Here is a 13,009-nt window from a genome sequence, read left to right as displayed (position 1 = left end):
TTTTTTTTCTTCACTTTCTTTTTTTTCTTAAACTATGAAACAAAGGGGGAGGGGGGTCGTGAGCCTCTTCTAGACCTCTCTACACACTCTCTCTCTAGAACACGAGTTCTAGAGAGAAGGAGAAACTTTCCCCTTTTTATAATATAATATTTTTATATTTTATTTTCTATCTTTTTTTTTAATTTAGTTTGATCTAAAAGGGGGTGACATCCCATCTAGAGACCTTAGGTAGATAGAGTTCTACTTTGTGTAGGACTCTATTCTACCTTTTAGACATTATGTCTTTTAATTATATTTATTTTTTTAATAATTTAATTAATATTATATATATCATAAATTTTTTCATATTTAATATATATGACATATATATCTTAATTTGGCTTTATATTAGAGTCCACACAAGAGGGCCCACTATGGAGAACGTCCCCTTGTGGATAGACCTCTCAAGAGTCAAAACCATTTGGACTTCTTCCTCTCTTTATCTTCTATTAACTCAAAAATCTAAATTTTCTTTTTTTTATCTTTTTATTTTTTTATCATATAATATTTTATATTTTTTTCCAAGTGGCATGACCATATGTGGGGTCCATAATGGACGTCCAACCCATGGGACTCCATACCCATAATCAAATCTAATTTTATTTTTAATTAAAATCCATGATTTATCCTTAATTGGATATTTATTGGATTTTAAATGCAATTAAGATTAGATCCAATAAGAGTAAACCATATCAGATCCATATTCATACTTAATTAATATAACCCATATCCCAATGAGGGTCCAAATTCATCTTAAATTTCTATCAAGTTAAATTAAATTTCTACGTAGGATTAAATTTTAATTTTACGTCTAGTTAAATTCAATATTAACTTTCATTTCAACTACTGACTAAATTCAATTTATAGTTTCAATCTCAAGTTAAAAATTAGATAAATTTCTAATTATATCAATTTGAAATATAAATAACGATTTAATAATTACCAAAAAATCACAGGCATTACAACTCGTCTGACCTCTCTCTCTCTCTCATGTGTGCAAGCTAGCCTTCTCTCTCTCTCTCTCTCTTGAGGTCACTAACCCAGTCCTTGACTTAGTCAAGGTTTTGCCTAAACTGAGCCTAGGGTTTCTATCTAAGTTGAACCCAGGGTTCCTACTCAAATTGAGCCTAGGGTCGAGCCTATGTCAACCTTACCTTTTAAAGAGACTATTCAAGGTGGTTCATTTTGAGATACTCAATTTCACCTAGCAGGGCATGATCCGTCTTGAGATACTCAGTCATACCCAGTGCAAGGCATAGTCCGATCACCGTGAGAAGGCGAAAGCTCGGTTGTATCCTTCAACCAAAAGTTGCATGAACACCTATTGCACCAAGGACGTGATCCTAAGTGGGGCAACTATCACTTGAAAGACAATGTGTATAATGTGTGCCTTTGAGCGCACCTAGTTCAACCTTAGCTGTCTTACTCATTGAGTTAAGTATTTAATTAGGGTTCAACCTGCAATCTTCCATACCCTTCCTGTCATGGCTGGGCTTCTCTGATAACAGCGACTTTAGTATGTCAGGCGAAATTCTTGAATCGAGACACTCTGATATGAAGAAGCCTTGGTCATTGACTGTCGTGGCTGGGCTTTTGGGACTCTTCGAACTCCCTCATTTGATCTCACATTCAATGGCATTACCCCCTGTTACAACAGGTTTACCCGTCCCTACACATCTGACCAGCATATGCTATTGCCAGACTGCTTGTAGCATCCTCCTTTGTCTGATTGCATATTCTCAGTCGAGTCTCCTGGATCTCACAGTTTCTTCGTGTGCATGCTGTTAGAACTCTCTCTAGCCTCGGTCATAGATCATTGATATTTGAAGACCACCTCAATCATGGTTAGCAAACCTATGTTTAGAACAATTCTTTAGTGAAACTTTGAATACCGAAAGAAATACATGAAACTCCCTCTTTTAAAAACATATGAAAAAAAACTCATTTTCCTGATCAAAAAGTTTAGGGCGCAAATATTTATATTCAAAACAGTTAAAAAAAACTCTAATATGAATCCAACTTTGTCAGTTCTCAGTATTGGAACTTATGGTTTCTATACCTAATTACTTGACTTCCAAAGGAAAAACTCATATATATGTCCTTTTCTTAACCTCATTTTATAAAATTAAAGCCAATTAGAACCAGTCAACAATGTTATATGAATTTTATATAATTAAATTTTTTATGATTTTTTTCATCTGATTTTTTAATACAAAAACATTTTTAACCATGCATTACTTTGTCTTTTTTGATATTTGTAGAGGGGAAGCCCCGGGCAGGTGGTGGGGCCTGTCGGAAGAGATCGACGTTCCGATGTATGGTCCAACCCCAATTAGTTAAAACCCTTCGGCTACTCCCTCTGCTTAATGCAGCTTTGGCCAAAGACAAGGGATGCACACCCCAGGTGTCAAACTCGTGACATCCTTGAACTTGAATGCCTTAAGCCAACCCGCCTAACCAGATGTGCGGAGTTCTTATGGGTTTTTAGCCTTGTATTACTTATTTAACAAATATTTGCACTTTCATGTATTGGTGACAATGATCTCACTCTCTGCCCACAAAGGCTCTGTATATCTGACTAAGTGGGTCGGCTCAATGCATTCAAGGTCAAGGACATCACAAGTTCGACATCTGAGGCGAGATCGAAGCCAACAGAAAACTATCTTCAATGTGCAGGAGGGAGAATACTCATGGAGTTTTACAGCACAAACATTGAAATAGGACCAGAGTCAACATGACACCTCTCGTGTGAACCATAATAGTGCTTTTCCTTGTCATCTAAAAAAAAACAAAAATCTCACACTTCTAGGGACATGGTTCATTGGAAAATGCAATTTTTTTTGCAGACTTCCAGTTTTCCCCATTTAGTTGGGGGCGATGGATATAGGACCAAGGGGGAGCTTGGAGGATAATGGTCCTCGAGCAAAAGAAGGTTTTAGCTCCCAAATGGATAATGGTCCTCGAGCAAAAGAAGGTTTTAGCTCTCAACTGATTCCAAGTGGTTGGACAAACTATGCCGGGCAGGATTGAACTATCCTACTTCTTCCATCATATTAGCCATCTAAACGAAGTATGATCCAACCTTCCCACATGAAAATACTTCAAAGTCAAAACCTTATCAAGAAAGGCAATTGCATTTGGTTGTCATCTCAACAGAGAATAAATGGTACGTGTTACTGTTTTTGAACTTTTGACCGGTCTCAATGCTAATTGCAAAAACACTAGAGCTATGGTTTAACTAGTGTAACATAAGTAGGTTATTAGCTAAACCAAACAAATGTTTCGTGCTCATATGCTAAGAAAAACACCGTATCAGACACGGTTTCCATGGCTCAGCAATATTTCCTCAAACATTGTTGTTTTTAAAGAAGAAAATTGCTAATGTAAAAAAAGGTGTCAAAATTTCACCATTACAACGGAAGATTACGAAATGTCAAACTTGAGTACAAAACATGTTCACTTTTCCATTTTTCTGTTCTCATTTCTGAGTGTTATCTAATAATGCCTCCAAATTGGCTGATTGGAAAGCATAATGGCTTAACTGATGGAATCTTATTTAATGAAAAAAAAAGACAGGCATATAGCATCAAGTCATACTGTAATGTAACGATCGACAAGTTGCTATTTTTTTTTCCTTCAATTAGTAGAACAATAACAACGAACAAATGCTACTGTGGCAAGAAATACATGAGATTTTTAACATCTTTCACTAACAATTTTCTTAATCATGTCAAATTGCAATAGTTTTGCAGCCGATTATCATATCATCAGAATGAGCCAACCCTGCAATAGAAGTGCTCATCATTATACCTTTGATGCTTCCAGCCGTCTCTGTGTCAACAACCACAGTGTTGAGCCCCTTTCCAATCACAAAAATCTTTTTTCCAATAGCCGCTACTTGGCAAGGAGGCCTAGTAAACAATGTGGAAAGCCTACCAACTAAAAACCATTCTTGACTTTCTTTCCATATCATCAGCTTGGTTCCTGAGGTCTGATCAAAAACATAGAGACTCTTCCCAACCACAACAGCAGGTCCACGCCACCCCATCATCATCTCATTGTCCACAAGGTGCCATTTGTTGTCTGAGAGGTTGTACATGGCTGCATATGTGTTTGGGATTATGTCAGGGCTGACATGGCGAATATATATTTTCCCATCCAAGGTCACTGATTCTCCTATATCAGAAGGAATATTAGGATCACTGGAACACTGCCACAACTTCAGATGTGGGTCGTATGTCTCCCATGACTGTAATGAATCAGAAGTCAAGCCCATGCCTCCAACAGCATATAAACGGCCATTCAGAGCTTCACATACAAAATGGCACCTGTTCCAAGATCTAAAGAGTTCAATTTAGTGTAGTTTAGCAAATGTACTTGGAGGTATTGAAAAGAACCATCTTTTCCTTTCCTGATGGCAACAAATACAGCAGTCACGTATAAAAATCAACAAAGGCTAACATCAGCCTGTTTGGCCAACAAGGACACGAGCTATAAACTTCAACCAAAGATCACCCATAAGAAATGATTTCATGCCAACAGGCGGTTGACATGATCTACACAAGGTTGCCAACAAAAACTCAGATTATGTTAACCAATCCTAAACTTGGTTGAGTTAGAGCCAAGCCAGGTACCACTGATTGAGTTTGCCAAGTCTTTGAGTCAGGCTCTTAGGACTACAAGTACATTCATTGGAAGTCCACAACCTCATACAGTACCACAAAGTTGTTAAAAACGCGCCTCAAGGCGCAAAAAGCGTGACTCACCTCGAGGCGAGGGCATTTTTGCCTTGAGGCACACTTAAAAAGCGCAATACCGTAAAAGCGTACGCCTCAAGCGCCTTGAGACGTACGCCTTGAGGCGAGGCACGCCTCACCGTGAGGCGCGCATTAAAAAATCCGATGGCCCGGACCCGAGTCCGACCCGGACCCGGACCCCGTATTCTCGAAGGATCGAGAACCTGTGTCTTTAAAAAAGACACAGGTGCCTCGGGGCGAGGGGCAAAAGCCCTCGCCCCTTCTCTCTCCACTCCATCCCCTCTCGTCCCCCGCGACCGCTGTCGCCGGCCACCAACTGCCGTCAGTCATCGCCTCTTCCACCTTCTTCTTTCCTCGGCTGAGAAGGCATCAGTGACCCGCCAGCCACCACCGTCTTTTCTCTGTTGCGAGGGCGCCAGCGACTCACCGCTACTGCCGTTCGTTCCGGCGACCTCGACCGACATCCCCGACGCCGCCTTTCCTCTGCGTTTTTCGGTGACAGGTAAACATTCTTTGCTTCTTCTCCGTGATGGGTCGACCGACAGGGGGGCAGAGCCCCCTGTCATCGCCTCTCTTCAACAGGGGGTTACCCCCTGCCTTTCTTTTGGGGTCGACCGACAGGGGGGTGCGGCCCCCTGTCGTCGCCTCTCGTGGGCAGGGGTTCCCCCCCCCCCTCTGCTTTTCTCTCTTGGTCGACCGACAGGGGGGCGAAGCCCCTGTCGTCGCCTTTCGTGGGCAGGGGGTCCCCCCCCTGCTTTTCTCTCTTGGTCGACCGACAAGGGGGCGGAGCCCCTATCGTCGCCTTTCGTGGGCAGGGGGTTCCCCCCCCTCTGCTTTTCTCTCTTGGTCGACCGACAGGGGGTCGAAGCCCCCTGTCTCTTTCTTTTTCGGTAGGGGGCTCCGCCCTCTGTCGCTCACCTTGTCGTCAGGCAGGGGGTTACCCGTGCCTTTCTTGTGAGGGGTGAACCGACAGTCGTCGCCTCTCTTCGGCAGGGGGTTACCCCCTGCTTGCTTGTTCATTCTCCTGCTTAACATGATTCACAATATTCCTGCTTAATCGTGACCGAGATGCCTGTTTGCTTGTCATTCCTAGAATTCGTGTATGATTGCCACAAGTTGTGACTGGCCCACCTGTGCTCCTGCCTGTGATTTGTAGTAGTTAAACCTCATCTCCTGGTCCAATCAGCCATCGATGCGTGCTTGCGGTGAGCATCACATCTTAGGCTTTGACATTGTTTGGCAAAAATTGTATAGGGGTATATTTTTAATATTTGTGGTTGGTTTCAAATTATCTTTGTTCGACTGTTAGCTTGTTCCAAGTTATGATAAGTGTGATCTTTGTGAAGTTGGGAATTTTGCTTGCGAGTCGAAGCATTTGCATTCCATGAAAAATGCTGCATGCTTCAGGTAAAATTATGAAAGACAATCCTTTCCTATTTATGAAAACCAACATACTACGTACATATCCAGTGTTGGTTAAACAAGAAGGAAGCATTGCAGGCCCGAGATGAACATGTTCGCTGCTTCTTTGCATTGGCCGGAATGACCGGCTAGAGAAACTTGATCGGATTCCCTCGGGGGATTTACAGAGAGAATGACTGTTTGGGATCTTTTTGCCAAGCTGCGTTGATAGGCTAAATGGCTCTGTTTTGGAGCTTTTGTCATTGTCATTGTGGCCTCCATGGTCGGGTGCATGAGAAATGGCTCTGTTTCAGACCTCACCCTTGCCATTGTGGCCTCCATGGTTGGGTTTGGATCCTGATGAAAGGTTTGTCTTTTTTTTTTAGAGAGAGAGAGCCCTTGTGTGCAAGTGTAACACACCCCACCCTCATAATTCACCGTCATATAGCTTTTTCAACTAAAAGAACTAAAGAGATCACAATCATGGGTTTGGTTTACAAAACCTGCAACGGACCAAACCTGGTTAAGATGGACAAATTACTTAAAGGACCTTTCAACTCACATTATATTTTGATAGATTTGCAACTTCCTGACTATTATGCCTTCTGTTAGCATGTTGCATATTAGTCTGTTACATTACAGAAGAGTTATGTATGCCGTCATTGTTTTGTTTCTATTACTTTGGCACACATGAGCAGCATAGCTCCTGTTGCTCAATTATGTTTTTTCTAGGATTCCTATATAGCTTATACACAAGGATTGCCTATTTTGCATTTGTTTTCATGTAATGTGGTCAACAGAATGCATGATGTTAATATATATTTTGTGTTATGTATTTTTGCAGTTGAACAATGACAAAAGATGTAAGATGGGATCATAGAGTTAAAGTTTCAAATCCTACTAAAGATTCCAAACTCGTAGGACATGTAATTTGCAATTACTGTCATAAAGAGACTACAGGAGGCATCTATAGGCTAAAACATCACTTAGCTGGTACAAAGCATGGTGTAAGCATGTGCGAAGCGGTTCCACCTGATGTGAAAAGATTTTTTCAAAATCATCTAAAGGATCAGAAGCAAAAGAAAGAAGAGTTAGAACAAAACAAGTTGGATATCGGGAGAAGTGTCTATTTTGGATCATCAACAGGCGATAATGTGAATAAAGAAACTAGTGGATCATGTAGTGATGCAAAAACAAGTACAGGTGGTCCTATGGACCTTTTTGTCATGGTTTTAAAACTCGCCGAGTCAACTCTGTGACTCGGCTCGGCTCGGCCCTCCAGCGAGTCAACCCGGCAGGGTAAACTCGGCTTGCCTTGACTCGGCCTGACTCGGCCGAGTTCTGGGATATTTGAAATTTGATTTTTTGGGTATTTCAAAATAACAGTTTAATAATAAATAATAAATTACAAGACAAACCAGTTCAAAGATACAATAATCTATCAATCTTTATGTGTTGATTTAACATATTGGCAAAAAAAATGATTCAAAGATCTAACAAAAAAGTGAAGCATACACGTATCGGTGCTTGTACTTCATGTTCTGGTGTTGGGTGCCTTTGAGTGTTGTTTTATGAACACATATCATATCCTTCATTGTATATAAAAATACATTTTTGTACAAAGTCTGTATCACACCTGTGCATAACAATTTGTACCCTGTCATCTTTATTTTTTGACAGAAACACCCATATCATACCAGTTGTGCTGATCTTGTACAATATGCTTGTACATGTATCCATGTGACAGCATTTCCCTTGGTCATAATTGAAATTTCTTCTGGTGATTCATTCTCTTATTGTTGTTTTACCTTGTTGCAACTAATTCAATCTGGCTTTTTATGCAAGATGATGTGTTGCTGTTCTCAATGAGGTGAGATCACTAGAAAGGATCAAAGGAAAGCTAACAAAAGCTAGGGTGTCTTCTGGAGAAGTTTAGCTGAAATTCCTAAACCATTCTATTTAGAAATTTGAGTTTAAGTATGTTTCTAGACTCAGTTACATGGGGCCTTCATTGAATACCAAAGACATGCTTGTTATGAAGAAGTTTCTTCATATAACTTGATCTTTCCATGTGACCTTGTTATGAAGAAGTTTGTACTTTTTCTACTCTGAACTTGCAATTTTTTATTGTCAACTCTTTAGACTATATGTTTACTGAAAAACATGGTTTGATACAAATTATATATTGTTTTTCTTTTAAAATCAAAAGTTAACAAAACCCGGTCCGAGTCACCGAGTTGACCCGCCGAGTCACGAGTCAATAAAGAACGAGTCGAGTTCCGAGTCACGGGTTTTAAAACACTGCTTTTTGCGAATAAAGAAGCACGAGAAACTACGCTTTCAAAAGAGATGAAAGAAAAAATGTATGTCGTGCCATTGGTAGATTTTTTTGTGCAAATGCTTTATCATTTAATATTTGCAACAGTCCATATTTTGGAGCAATGGTAGAAGCTATTGCAAATTATAGGCGAGGGTTCAAACCGTCTTCTTATCATGAGATCAGAACGTGGATTTTGAAGAACGAGATAAATTGTACTCATGAAATTTTGAAAGAGTTCAAAAAAGAATGGTCAAAGGTTGGTTGCAGTATTATGGTAGATGGAAAAGGAAGAAACTTAATTAATTTTCTTGTGAACAGCTCATCTAGGACAGTATTTTTGAAGTCCTTTGACATCAGCGACATGGAAAAAACTGGTGCAAATTTGTGTAAATTGTTTGAAGAAGTTGTTAAAGAAGTTGGTGAAAGTAATGTGGTGCAATTCATTACAAATAATGCACCAAATTATGTGGCAGCTGAAAATATGTTAACAGCAGGAAAAAAATGTTTTTGGACACCATGTGTAGCACACTGCTTGGATCTTATGTTAGAAGATATTGGAAATATATTAATTTTTAAAGATACAGTGAAAAAGGCAAAAAAATTTACAAGATACATTTATAGTCATGCATGGGTATTAAATTTAATGAGAAAATTCACAAAGAAGAAAGAACATCTGCGGCCAGTCGTCACTCGTTTTACCACAACATGTCTTACGCTTTATAGTATTGGATGTCATAAGAAAGAGTTAAAGTCGATGTTCTTATCTTCAAATTTTAGAACATCTAATTACTATAAAAAATTTGATGCTAAGAACATTTCTTATATTGTTCTTAATGATCATAAGTTTTGGGATGCCATATCATATGCAATTAAAGCTACACTACCTCTCGTGAAAGTGTTGCGACTTGTTGATGCAGACCAACCTGCTATGGGATTTTTGTATGAGGCAATGGATAGAGCGAATGAGGAAATTGCTTCAAACCTTGACAATGTCGAAAGAAAATATAAACCTATTTGGGATATCATTGATAGACGATGGGACTTGCAACTTCATAAGCCTTTGCATGCAGCTGCCTATTATTTAAATCAACATTTTCATTATGCTGACAACTTCAACCTTGATGGAGAAATTATGAGTGGCTTTTATGATTGTGTTGAAAAATTAGTTTCTGATGCAAATATTCGGTTGAAAATTACAACACAAATCGATGCATTTAAAAAAGCAAAGGGCTTGTTTGGCAGAGAGGCAACTCTTACAACAAGAAAATTAAAAAGTCCTGGTAAGTTTGCAATTATGTTGTTATTTGTCAATATTTTTTTATGTTTTTGTTAATTATGACATTCTTAATGTTTTTATCAATTTTTTATTATTTTATTTGAATGCAGCTGATTGGTGGAGTTCATTTGAGCACGAAAATCCTGAGTTGATGAATTTTGTAATTCGAATTTTAAGTTTGACATGCAGTGCATCGGGCTGTAAGAGGAATTAGAGTACTTTCTTATTGGTTTGTGACTTTGTATTTTATTTTTGAAATACATTTTTATAAGTTTAATTATCTTATATTTGATTATCAATGATTTGAAATTATAGGTGCATACAAAACGAAGGAATAGACTTGAACAAGAGAAGATGAATGCATTGGTTTTTGTAATGTACAATATGAAATTAAGAGAGAAATATGAAGAGGAGGGCTACCAAAGACCCTATATGTCTAGATCATATAGACTCAGACGATGAGTGAATTGTGGAGAAGGAAGATCCAGTGTTGCCAAGTGATCCCAATTGGTTGGAGGATTCATGGTTGGATCCGAACTTCGACATAAATGCCATTGAGCATATGCCTATTGAAAAAGTCACTTCACCTCATGTTTCACAAAGTGGTTCTAGGCAAGACATGTCTTCAAGAGATCGAGGTAAAGTTATATTCCTTTTACCTAGCTATGAATATAAATATATTTTTTTAATTACATAACATAAATATTTAATACATGATTTTTTATTGAAGGAAAAAGAAAAGCAAAAGAAGTAATTGAGGACGTGGATGAAGAAAGTGTAGATGATGAAGAGTCAGAGAATGAAGATGAAGAACAACCTATTTATATGGATTCTTCAGATGATGATATTAAAGACTTAAATATTGATGATGATGAGACACAACAAGAGCCTAGGCCCTAATTCATATCATAGAGCTATTGGCCATTTATATGTTTTTTGGGACTTTCAGTTGTAATTGTGAATGTTAACACTCTCATTTTGAAGAATTCTGGACAAATACATTAACATTTGGTTGTTAATGTTAACATGCATTTTTTAATTATGACATGATGTTGTTAGTGCTAATATGCATTTTGTTGTTAATGTTAGTTTTTTATTGAATGAATGCTCATATTTATGCAATTAGATACTTATATAGATCAAGTTGTTGCATTAATGTTACTTTTACATGTTAATCTCATATTTTTTTCGTATTTATTTGAGATTTTTTATTTCGAGTTGGTTGGCGCTTCATCAATAAAGCATTTCTTATTTATTTATAATTTTAGATAATTTTTATAGTTTTTTTTAAGTTTAACGCTTTTGGTGGAGCACCTCGCTACGCCTCAACGCTTTTCACAACACTGCAGTACCATGACCACATCTAAATATCAATCACTAGAACCAAGCAAGAGTAGGGGAATATACTAGGACAAAAAAATAAAAAAGCCAGAAGAAAACTCATAGGATATTCAAAATATTAAAAGCATTTTTGGCTCTCTTTACACAAAGAAAGGATATTCCCCTTTGTCTTGCTAGCATAAGCCTCATGAACATGGATATAATGCAAAATCTGCTGGATCAAGACATCAGAAAAGTCAATCAGTTGACTTCCCTAGCGCATTGTTATCTACCATTTTTACATTGGCACATGTTTTTGTCAAGTTTGAAAAAGGGATATTAGATTCTAGAGTTTATAAATTTTCAGAATGAATTCTATGGCGCAGCAAAAACATGCAAATAGTTTCTGATCCATCCATGCACAAGTTTATGATATTTCCATAGAGTTCAAATTGTTAACATAATTGCCTTTAAGAAAACAAAAATTGTATATCGATGTCAACAAGGTACCTTGCATTTAACAATGAAGCCATTTTTTCCCAGGTGTCTGTGAGAGCATCATAGCAATAGACATCATCAGTTGCATCTTCAGATCTACCACAGCCACCCAGAAGGTATAGCTTCTGTTCCAAGACTGCACATGCCATGCCATATCTCTTCATGCATGGAACTGGAACATCTCTAACGCTCTTCCAACACTTCCTTGAGGGATCCAGGGCATAAATGCAGACACAATCAGAAGAGTCTCTGCATAGAGCATAAATCCAGGCCTCCACCAAGTGAAGTTTCTGCCTACAAGAGTACCAGACATCACTGGAAAGTAGTGCTCTCCATCTTTTTGAGACACATTTCAGAGTATGATGATATCTGCGAGGAACCCTGGCTAGGCAGAGAAGAGCAAGGTCATCAGGAAGACCATGCATTAATGGTGTATGAGCATCTTCTGCAGGTATGCTACCATAAGATTCCTCCAGCTCCATTATCAGTAGAGGAACTAGACAAAGTCAGTAAAGTATATGTTATCACACACCAAAATAAAGAATAGGGAAAACTAGTTCCAGATAAAATTAAGGATTCATCCAAAATCATGAAGAACATGCTTGGATATAACCAACAATACATGCACAGATATCCGACCCACAATTTTAATCATGCAGCAAAGCAATGGCCATAAGACTTAAAACATGTAGCAAAAAGCTTCATTCTTGGATAAATGCTGGTTCTCTCAATCACCCAATGCTTTTATGAAAAAGATTAAAAAACTAAGGTTTCTTGTAAACTTGGCATATTGGAGTGTCTCTTAAAACCGATATTTGAGCTATATAACTCTCCACACAATTTCATCCTATGTCACATGGGTGCGGGTGCGGGTGCAGGTGCGGGTGCGGGTGCGGGTGCGGGGGCGGGGGCGGGGCCGGGGCTGGGGGTGGGGGTGGGGGTGCGGAACTTTCAAAAACCTTGGGTGCGGGGGTGCAGAATATATATATATATATATATATATATAGAAGGGGGGTCCAAAATTGAAACTTCTAAATAAAATCATTTAAAACTTCAAAATATGGGTTTAATATAGACGTTGGACTTTAGGAGACCTTTCCCATTCTCAATGAAAGCTTTTAATTTCCAAGAATCTAAATAAAATCATTTAAAACTTCAAAATATGGGTTTAATTTACACGTTGGACTTTAGGAGACCTTTCCTATTCTCAATGAAAGCTTTTAATTTCCAAGATAGATTTTAGGAAACCGTTTTCTATTATCAACACTTTCCAAAGCTGCCTTGTTGAGAAACTCGTTTTATGTTTTTGGTGGATGAGAGGAAGTTTTATTACTATTAAATGAGAGAGAGAGAGAGTTTAATGAGAATTTATTCACTTGAAAATAATGTTGTTCAATG

General features: G+C 38.4%; 1 protein-coding gene and 1 long non-coding RNA gene across 5 annotated transcripts in view; one reads left to right on the top strand and one right to left on the bottom strand.

The window, feature by feature from the left end:
- Positions 1–3,572: 3,572 nt before the first annotated feature.
- The window catches only part of SKIP4 (SKP1 interacting partner 4), a 42,340-nt gene continuing 32,903 nt past the window's right edge, over positions 3,573–13,009 (bottom strand). For 3 of the 4 annotated variants that reach the window (XM_089995519.1, XM_089995521.1, XM_089995522.1), the window contains 2 exons: positions 11,624–12,107; positions 3,573–4,379 (listed from right to left, as the gene is read on the bottom strand). In XM_089995519.1, the coding sequence (XP_089851645.1) occupies positions 3,770–4,379; positions 11,624–12,093 (1,080 nt within the window). In that variant the 5' untranslated portion in view covers positions 12,094–12,107 and the 3' untranslated portion in view covers positions 3,573–3,769. The remainder of the gene's footprint in view (positions 4,380–11,623; positions 12,108–13,009) is intronic. The other variant, XM_089995523.1, reaches the window with a different exon arrangement.
- LOC149845117 (uncharacterized) lies at positions 10,018–10,838 on the top strand. Its single transcript, XR_016430171.1, has 2 exons — positions 10,018–10,431; positions 10,524–10,838. It is a non-coding gene; the product is annotated as an uncharacterized LOC149845117 (long non-coding RNA).

Source organism: Nuphar pumila, chromosome 2, assembly GCF_984573655.1.
Source record: "Nuphar pumila chromosome 2, dmNupPumi1.hap1.1, whole genome shotgun sequence".
Classification (NCBI taxonomy): Eukaryota; Viridiplantae; Streptophyta; class Magnoliopsida; order Nymphaeales; family Nymphaeaceae; genus Nuphar; species Nuphar pumila.
Note: the sequence above shows the minus strand (reverse complement) of the source record. Positions and strands in the feature narration are given on the sequence as shown.